We start from the raw sequence: 9,918 nt of genomic DNA on the forward strand, positions 1-9,918 counted from the left end.
ATATATATATATATATAAGTATTCAGCATGCAGAGATTGAATGAAAAATGATGCCAGCAGCAACCTGCTGTAGTCCACTACCTTCTTAAAATATTACTACGCCTTTGTTTTGCCTTTAGATTTCCATAACCTCATTATAAAACTGTTTATGAAACTGTTTAATTGCATCGGGACAGTGATTTCACATTCCAAATCATGCATTTCTTATTTCCTGCCACAGGAGCCAATGCCAAGCTGCGCTACCAGATTACATCTGGCAACAAGGGTGGTGTTTTTGATATTGAGCCAGAGGTGGGGACAATCTTTATTGCACAGCCACTGGACTATGAGCAGCAGAAGAGATACAAACTACTGGTCCTCGCCTCAGACGGGAAGTGGGAGGACTACGCTGCCGTTGTGGTTACTGTGGTTAATAAGAACGATGAGGCACCTGTGTTCTCCATGAATGAGTACTATGGCTCTGTCACAGAAGAGCTTGATGGGTCACCTGTGTTTGTGCTACAGGTGAGAAGCTGAGATGATTACTGTAGCTTTTTTCAGTAATCACTGTAATCCATAGATCTGTAATTATCTTTCAGGTGCTCTTTTTTTAAAATCAACAGCATCTCAAAATGTGTTTTAATTGGGGCTGTATGCGGCGGCAAAGTATTTCTTACAATTTATTAATATAACAAGTGAATCTACTCTTGTGTATGTTGCAAAATTATAGTAGACAGTAGTGATGAATCTTGTGTGGGGAAAATCAGCAGTGAAGCTGCCAGACACCATGAGGCCAGATGCAAGAAACATGTCTGATCAGAGCTTATTGCCTTAATTTAGGTGGTCAGGAAAAAGGGCTAACACTTAAATCGGCTGTCTGAAAAATCCAAAAGCAAAGAAGATCTGGGTGACGGCTGAAAAGAGATAAGAGGAAGGCGTAATTTGGGTTTGACTGGATGAATGAATATCCATTTTTTCTTAAGAAGTTGTCTTTATCTCTGCAGGTGACAGCTACTGACCCAGACAAGGATGCAGACCAGGGTGCCATACGATATTCCATTCATGGCCAAGGGGCAGAGTCACACTTCATGATCAACGACATCACAGGGGAGATGTATGCCCAGCGCACCATGGACCGAGAAGAGCGTGCTGTCTGGCGCTTTGTTGTCATGGCAACCGACGAAGAAGGCGAGGGACTCACTGGCTTTACAGATGTTATTATTAACGTGTGGGACATCAACGACAATGCCCCCACCTTCACGTGTGCGCCTGATAATTGCCACAGTAGCGTGGCGGAGAACTCCCCTCCTGGAACGTTTGTTGTGGAAATGACAGCGGTAGACCTTGACGATGCAGCCGTAGGTCTGAACGCAATCCTCACCTACCGAATTACTGAGAATGCACGAAACACAAACAATGCAGACCTTTTCACTATTGATTCCAGCACTGGCACCATATCTGTGGCAGCAGAGGGTCTGGACCGAGAGTTTGCTGACAGCCACCGTCTAGTAGTAGAGGCCAGGGATGGCGGGGGTATGACAGGTACAGCTACCGCTACTATAGTGGTAACAGACATCAATGACCACGTGCCAAAGTTTAGAGAGGACTGGTGTGGTGCTCGTGTGCCTGAGAGCATGAATGAAGACGCTCCTATTTTGGAGCTGAGCGCTGTGGACCTTGACTCAGGCACGTATGGACAGCTGGCCTTCAGTGTGGTGGAGGGAGACCCAGAGCAACGATTCTATATGGTGAGCCACAGACAGGAGCAGACGGGCACTCTGAGACTGAAAAAGAAGTTGGACTTTGAGAAGCCAGTGGAGCAGCGGTTTAACCTTACCATCAAGGTGGAGGACTCTGACTTCTCCAGCCTCATCCACTGTCTGGTTCAAGTGGAGGATGAGAATGACAATGCTCCAGTGTTTGCCCCGAGCTCCCACCTGCTCTCCCCTTTGCCCGAGGACGTAACTGTGGGAACCAGCATCATTCAGGTTGCAGCCACTGACTCTGACTCAGGTCTGAATGGAGACATTATGTACAGCATTCTCCCGCAGTCTGACCCTTATGGGCATTTTACAGTCAGCCGAGCCGGTGTAGTCACAGTGGCCAGCCCGCTGGATAGGGAGACGGTGGCAGGTTATGAACTGGTTGTCATGGCGACAGACCGGGGTACCCCCACACTGACTGGCAGTGTCACGGTTCACTTACCACTGCTAGACATGAATGACAACGGGCCAGAGCTGGAGACAGCCTACGCTCCTGTGCTGTGGGAGAACAGTCCAGCACCTCAAGTGGTCTGGCTCAACAGGAGCTCAACTTTGCTTCACGCCATTGACAGGGACTCCCCAGAGCACGGGCCTCCTTTCTTTTTCTCCCTGCCCTCACTTTACTCTATTGACTTCCACCTACAGGATCATGGGAATGGCTCTGCCACACTCACTGCCCTGCGGAGATTCGACAGGGAAAGACAGAGCGAGTTCCACTTGCCAGTGATTATGATTGACAGTGGTGATCCACCAGTGACAGCCACAAACACACTCACGATCACCATTGGCGACCAGAATGATAACGCCCATCAGACAGGAGAGAAAGATGTCTATGTGTATAGCCACAAGGGTAAGTTCCTTGCTTCCCCTCATTTCATTCTCTTTGCCCCTTGCTTTTGCTACAGAGCTTCTCACTGCAGGCAGAACTTGAGTGAAGAGGGGAAACTGAGGCTACAGTTGACGGGAAAAGTTTTCACTCCCATACCTGCTCGGCATAGTCTGGAATTCATAATTAAACTCTTCCTTTTACATTCTAACCATGTTTTGTTATGGTAATATCATTGTCAAATCCTTACTCAAGCCCTTAGCACATTCTTCCTTTGCCAACCCTATGCCTAAAGCTCATCTGAACATCACATTATGATAAGGATCATGATTCTTCTTATATACCCTGCGGGTAAGTTGGTTAGGTATGTTGGTTTGTTAGTGTTTGATCGCACACTCCGCTAAAAGGCAGTTTTGGTAATTGTGGAAAACAGGAGCGCCGTGACTCATCCATGCTGCCATTGTTTACCCAGCTGCAGTACTCTGGCACTGCAGGTCGATAATAACATAATCCATACTGAGATAGCCCTGCTTCCTTAAGCTCCACGCTCTCTGAAGTGGAGCACTGAGAGCCTATTCATTCCAGCAGTGGGGCTCCACAGTTATGAGCATAATAAGTAGAACAGAACACAAGAATGCAAGATAAGGAGAAGAGAGGGACGAAAAGATAAGTGTTGGCATCAGCAGATTCTGTCCAGACGGAATCAATGTGTGTGTGTGTGTGTGTGTTTACCTTGAACAGGAAGGATGGCAAATGCGGGACTGGGGAAGGTTTATGCCCCAGATCCTGATGACTGGGACAACAAGACCTACACTCTGGAGACAAGTGCAGCCAAGTAAGAACTCTCTGTTAATAGATATACATTTTTTCTGTGAACATGCTGATCTACAAATGTGCAACACAAGTACAAGTACTAAAGCAATACAGGACCAGAAGAACTGCCAACAGCGTAGAATTTGAAAAATAAAAGAGGATGTGGACTCAGCATCGAGGCTGTATTCCTCTAACAAGGCCTCTTTCAATGATATCACTTGGCTTGAAACATGCAGGTACTTCTCCTAATCTGTGATCCAATTCCCTGGCTTGTACTATAAGCTACACTTTCCAAAAGAACTTTAATAATAGCATTCAACAGTGATTGGCATTTTGGAAAATACAATCAGATTCAAACAAACTAAGCAATCTCGGTCCACCTGTGAAAATGAAACAGTACGTGCTCTGTCTGACTCCATCTGGGACCTTGTGCAGCTATTTGGTATTCACACCCTCAAGATCAGATTAGAAATGCCAATTTCATATTTGTTTTATTCACATAACAAATTTGGACAGTTACCATGACAACCATCAAGCTGTTTTTATACCAAAGAATTTGCTTTTTTTTCTTCTTCTTCTTCTTGGCGGTTTTTCTTTTTCTGTTTCTTTTTTTTTTTTCAAAGTGAATTCACATTTACTTCCTGCTGGAGTACACCCAGGTACCGCTGACCAATTCTGTACTTGTCTGTCTGCCATCTGTCAGGTATTTTTCCTCTGAGCAGGAGCTCAGGAACAAAAGAAGCTACTTGTCTTTTCCTTTTTTCTTTCTTTTTCTCATCTTCCACTGACGCCGTCATCTCCTACTTAAACAGCTTCTCTTCTTTTCTCAGATACTTCAGCCTGAACCAGAGCTCAGGAGTGCTGACCGTCCGACAGAACATTCCAGCAGGCAGCTACTGGTTGAGGGTCGGGGTGTCTGATGGGGTGTGGCCCGATGTGATCTCAGGGGTCAGAGTTCATGTCAGGGAGCTGGAGGAAAAGGCCATCCTGTCATCCGCTTCGCTGCGTTTAACCGGTAACGTTAGCAGAAACACTGACTCACCTGATGGGATAAACACTGTGTTAATGTTGAATCATTGGCTGCCTGCAGCTCTGTAAGTGGATGGGTGTTGTTGTGAATCAACTTAGTTTACCTGTTATATCTCTACATGACCCCCAAAACCATAAGTCAAGACAATATTGAGTGGAATAGTTTTTCAATTGGATTCCCTGTCTCAGTCTTCCTCCACAAAACAGAAAGCTTATTCTTTGTTGCAGCTGCTGTTGTTAAATTTCTTTGTGAAGCTGATTTCGAAAGAAACAGCATCTGCCACAGGCATGAATAAAGTGGTACTTCTCATTGAATGATTATCAGGTTGTCAATCCAGTTAACGCTGAAATAATAGGCTGTCAGGAGAAATTTTTATACTTGCATTATTTAACATTTCTAAGCATTGTAAAGCAACCATTCACACTGCTTGTTGGTCATAGTTTCCTTCTTCGTCTTATTCTTTAACACTCTGAAGTTTATGTTACAGTCTGCATTTTTCTATCAGTCTCTCAGACCAAATCAGAGTTATAAAGGTCAATTTGGAAGTGTCAGGTAAAGTCCTTGACATTTAAAAAGCCATTTGGATGCCTCTGACTCTAAGTCATTATCATTTTTGGAGATTAAAGATGACTGCCCACATTCTCCAGATATTACTGGTAGGTGGTACCACAAATGTGATTGATTTTCCAGTCATGAAAATATTTTGTACAAGGCAGTTCTTCAAGAGACCCTCACTTTATTTCAGTGAAGAAATAAACGATTTTTACTTGACTGCATCACGACTCGTTCACCTTATGGATGATTCAGTGAGGAAACAGATCAATAGAGGGAGATGTTAGGCTACCTCTTGTGCTAATGGAATCAGGAACTCAGTAGACTTTGATCAACTCTGTAGTTGTCATTGACGAGTCAGTAGTTCTTATTGCATGAACCCCCACTCTCTTTGTCTCCCGCAGGCATTACAGCGAGAGATTTTATCGACTCGCATGTCGAGGGGAAGAGTCGGCTGGAGACGTTCTGGGACTTCCTGTCTCAAGCCCTGTCCGTCAGACCGGGTAGTGTCAACATTTTCAGCATTGCAGACAGAGAGGCGGAAACAGTGGACATACATTTCTATGTGCTAACTGATAATGGCTACCTGCGCCCAGAGAAACTGCATGCTGTCCTCACCGCACATAAAAAGAAGGTATATATACCATTGTGTCTGATAGATATAGATCAATGCTCATATATCAAGTGATACACTTGGGAGCTTGAGGGGAAGAGATAACAGCTTTTTATCTGCCCTTTTATTTCCACACCAACTTTCTGTCTGTTTACTGCCTGGCCCTGTCATGTCTCTTTGTCTCTCCCATTAATTTCTTCTCTATGTTGCCTTTCTTTTTTTAAACGATTTCTTTCTTCCGTGTTTTGATTGTGCATCCTTTTGATTCCTTTGTCATTCTAACTGTACGTCTGGCTCTTTTAAAAACAACCAGCTACAGAATATTCAAAGCATTTATGTAGATTAGACCTCGTCTTCCACTTTTATCCTTCCAAATGTATATCACTGTTTACCCCTCACCACCAACATTGGAGATACAAATTCTTGTATCTTCACTGACAATTATTGTAATTCCCCTTTTTGTCTCCCTCATCTCCTCCCTTCTTCCCTTTTCTGACTCTCTGCAGCTGCAGTCACTGCTGCGTGTGAATGTGAGCCAGGTGCAGGTAGATGAGTGTGTGCGCACAGACTGCAAGACATCCAGCGGCTGCACCACCCAGTTAAGCATCAGTGACTCGCCCACCCTGGTAGACTCAGGTGCTTCATCCTTGGTCTCAGTAAAGGTGACATCCCAGGCTGTGTGTGGCTGCGCTGCCAGGGAAATGACCCACAAACCCTGCTCCTCCTACCCCAGTAATCCCTGCTTAAATGGGGGAACCTGCATCGACACCCAGAATGGATACAGGTGAGAGGCATGTCTCCGGACGTTGGTGAGTTGGACTGGAATTGGAAGAAGCTCTTAAAAGATAGGAAATAGTAATAGAAGTCTTCTCTCTACTCCTGTTAGACTTACTGTAAGAGTGACATCTTGGAAAATGAGACCAGAATTACTAACAGCGCCCCTTGTGAGAAAAATCTCCTTCACCTGCAACTTGACCTAACTTGCTTGAGCTGGTCTGCTGTGTTGTCCACTGAATATAGAGTAGCAGGCTATGGACTATTTGCCATGGAAGCAATGTGCATGTATGTACATATCTGAGTGTATCTTGCCAAGATTGTTAAATTAGGTCTCTAGATCTATAGGCTGATATTGATTTTTTAAAGTTCTGGTGTGCTGTGTTGCTTAACTTCATAGTAAATAATGAACATAGCCTTTGTATCAAGGTCATCAGCCAATACTTTGTATATTAACCTTAATTATTGATAAATATTTATAGTTAATATAAAGGCCTTCAACATCAAGTGTATAGGTCTCTGTAGGGAGTCCATTGCACAAGAAACAGCACGCATTTCATTTCATGCACACATTAATGCCCAGATTAAATAAATATAGGGCAAGGGGATTAGTACAACTCTGGCCCCCCTCTATGCTTACAGCTTCTCAAAATCTCATTTAATGGCATTTACATGAACATGCAAGTTTGTCAAAGGCATAGTCAGTAGGCACGGAGAGGATGTACAGAAATCTTTTATTTTTATATAACTTTTATCTTTAAATTGTCTCTGCTGCTGTTGATCTGCACACTGCTGAGAATAGCCTCTATGCTGTGAGAAGAATGTCTCCCCATATGTGCTATATGTACCCTCATGTATGATACGAACCAGCATAAAGAATCCAATTTTGGGTTCTATTCTGTGTCAACCTCAGTCAGCAGCTGATCAGATATTGTCAGTCAGAAGTGAGAAAAACATGCCGTGCACTTCTTGATTTGAATTGGCATTGCTCTCATGAGTCACATGAAAGAGCAGTGAAAGAGTGAGGTGCTGTGCTTGGCGTGTGCATATGTATGCATAAGGCTACACTCTGCCTAAGCTGTCCCTTTTGCTGCGTATGGATCAGTATTCCTGACATGTGTTGCCCCTCTGCAGAATAAACAGCGATGGGGAGAAACAGCCCCTAACAGCCTCAGTACACACAGCTTTCCTCAGACACTGCATGAAAATAGATGGCTTTGACATTATCAGCAAAGCCAGCTTGTCTCACATGCCTGCAGTGGAGGGGACAAGATGGGATCAACTGGTCCCTTCCATCCTCTCCATCGCAGTGATGGAACAGGCTTTTTTTCATCACTGCATGTATCTCTTCCTTTATGGTGTCTCTGTACGATCATTAATATTTACCATTATGGGCTCATACACAAACATGTTGCAGAGAAGCGTGAAAAAGAGCAGCGATCCTCAAGCTCTAATCAAAATGCATAGGTACAAGAAGAAGGCAAGCGCACAGATTTTAACCAAAGTGTGTAATAAGAATGAGAATGGGGCAGTTGGGGATAAGTGAGAAAAAGTCCAGGAAATCAGTGATGGTACAGCACATAGAAAAGTGAGAGAAACAGATTTAATTATCTCTTAACAAAAGAGATGTGATGTGCCGAGCAGGAACAGTCTCCAGTGGGTTGAACTCGGGCAGCTGTGATAGATAAAGAATAGGCTGGAGTAATCTTGTGTTCATAGCTAATTGATTTAATGTAGAATTGAATATTCAGGGCTTTGTGGGTAATGCAAACAATTGATTGATAAAAGCACTTTCTTAGCTGTCTGTGGACACAGCCGGCGTGCAAGTCAAAGCCCATGCCTGTGTGAATCAACAAGACTGTCACGTCTGCCTGAGAAAAGTCCCCACACAAAGATCCAGGGATTGGACAGTGTGAAGATTTCACAGAGCGCAAAACTTGAATGACACTGATTGTTTCTTTCCCCGTGTTTTACCCTTTTTTCCCTGACTTCTTCTTTCTTCACGGTGCTACAGGTGCAACTGCCCCCCACAGCTTCAGGGGCCAGACTGTCAGCAAACGAGACTTAGTTTCCTTGGCAACGGCTATGCCTGGTTTCCCCCAATAAGGCCATGCTTTGATAGCCATCTTTCACTAGAGTTTATGACGGAGGAAGACGATGGGCTGCTGCTGTATGCTGGCCCGTTGGCCACTCTGCTGCCTGGGGATGCTGAGGACTACATGGCCATAGGTAAAAAATGAGACTGGATAATTAGATGTGTGCCACGGGGCCTGCAGGCCATTATTGCACAAAAAATTGGAACTTAATTTTGTGTGTTTAATTACTGGGTGGTAGCTTATCAGATATATGTGGCAAATTTTGTTCATTAGTGTACTGCTGAGGGATATGAGCGCTCACACTACTGAGGTTTACAGTAAGTACTTAATGTGGTGCTACAATGGCAACCCAGTTTTACTGTCTAATGTGTATATAATACGTTGTCGTGTGCAACAAGGGATTCTGTTTTGTTTACCCCCTGCTTCAGCATCAGAGCAGTGGTTCGTCTTCTGAACAGACTGTGGCTGTTAGACGTTCAGTGTCTCACTCAAGGCCACATCAGCAGGGTTTATTCTTGCTGACACAAAGGCTTGAACTTGAAACCTCAAGACAAAGGATAGTAATAAAAAAAAAGGGGGATTGTGTAAAGTTACAATTAAAAAAAATATATATTTCTGTGCAGCCTCATTACTGTAATGATTTATGTTAGTTATTGGTACTATAGGGATGTGTTTTGAATAAACATTTCTTTCTTAGTTGAATGAGCAGGTGTAAATAGTAATATATAGTGATATAGTAAGTAATAAATTGTGCAGGGTGCAACACTGCTGATTATTGATAAAGTTACTGGCACAGGATAATAATGATGTTGATTAATAATAAAGAGTGTTAAAGTTACGTTGGAAATATTATGTATCTGGGATATTATAAATAACTAAAAAACTCCTAAGAAATTTTGAGTGTGCGTGCCTGACTCTGGCCCGTGACTCTGGCCCATACATTATTGGACACTGCAGAGTAGTTTACATAGTATGACGCTCTACCATTGCTTAGGTATGTGAACAGATTTGTGTGTTCCTTATCGGCAGATTAAATAGTGAGGCCTGGGGTAACGAGTTGATGCGACAAAGTCGGGCCAAAAAGGTTGTATTTATGTATTATATTGATGCTGAATTGACAAGAAGACTGTTGAGATATGATGAGTTTTTTTCTTGTTGTTTCTACAGTGTATGTGCTTTTATCGTAAACGCAAATAATTGTTAATATATCTGGGTTTTCTTAAAAGCAGTTTAAAACAGAGTTAAATCAGTTTAAATCAGTTTAAAAGCAAGCTAACGGTTTTAAAGCAGTTAAAATAGTTTAATCAGTTTAAACAGTCCAAAGCAGAGGTGCTGCATCAGAGAGAAAAGGGTTGATGATGGGATGAGGCGGAGCAGTCCGGCAGGGGACGTCAGAGGGAAAACGCAGAAAAACATTTTTCCATAAAATATGACAGTTTCACCAAAATAATGAGTCAGCATAGTTGGTGGGG

At 43.3% G+C, this 9,918-nt stretch overlaps 1 protein-coding gene across 1 annotated transcript in view; it reads left to right on the forward strand.

The window, feature by feature from the left end:
* The window catches only part of LOC118330634 (neural-cadherin-like), an 82,835-nt gene that overhangs the window by 54,262 nt on the left and 18,655 nt on the right, over positions 1-9,918 (forward strand). The window contains exons 17-23 of the mRNA XM_035665259.1: positions 221-504; positions 984-2,592; positions 3,310-3,403; positions 4,212-4,396; positions 5,368-5,597; positions 6,083-6,360; positions 8,365-8,579. Coding sequence (XP_035521152.1) covers positions 221-504; positions 984-2,592; positions 3,310-3,403; positions 4,212-4,396; positions 5,368-5,597; positions 6,083-6,360; positions 8,365-8,579 — 2,895 coding nt within the window. The remainder of the gene's footprint in view (positions 1-220; positions 505-983; positions 2,593-3,309; positions 3,404-4,211; positions 4,397-5,367; positions 5,598-6,082; positions 6,361-8,364; positions 8,580-9,918) is intronic.

The sequence above is a fragment of the Morone saxatilis genome, unplaced genomic scaffold, assembly GCF_004916995.1.
Source record: "Morone saxatilis isolate NCDOM2014 unplaced genomic scaffold, NCSU_SB_2.0 Contig2, whole genome shotgun sequence".
Classification (NCBI taxonomy): Eukaryota; Metazoa; Chordata; class Actinopteri; family Moronidae; genus Morone; species Morone saxatilis.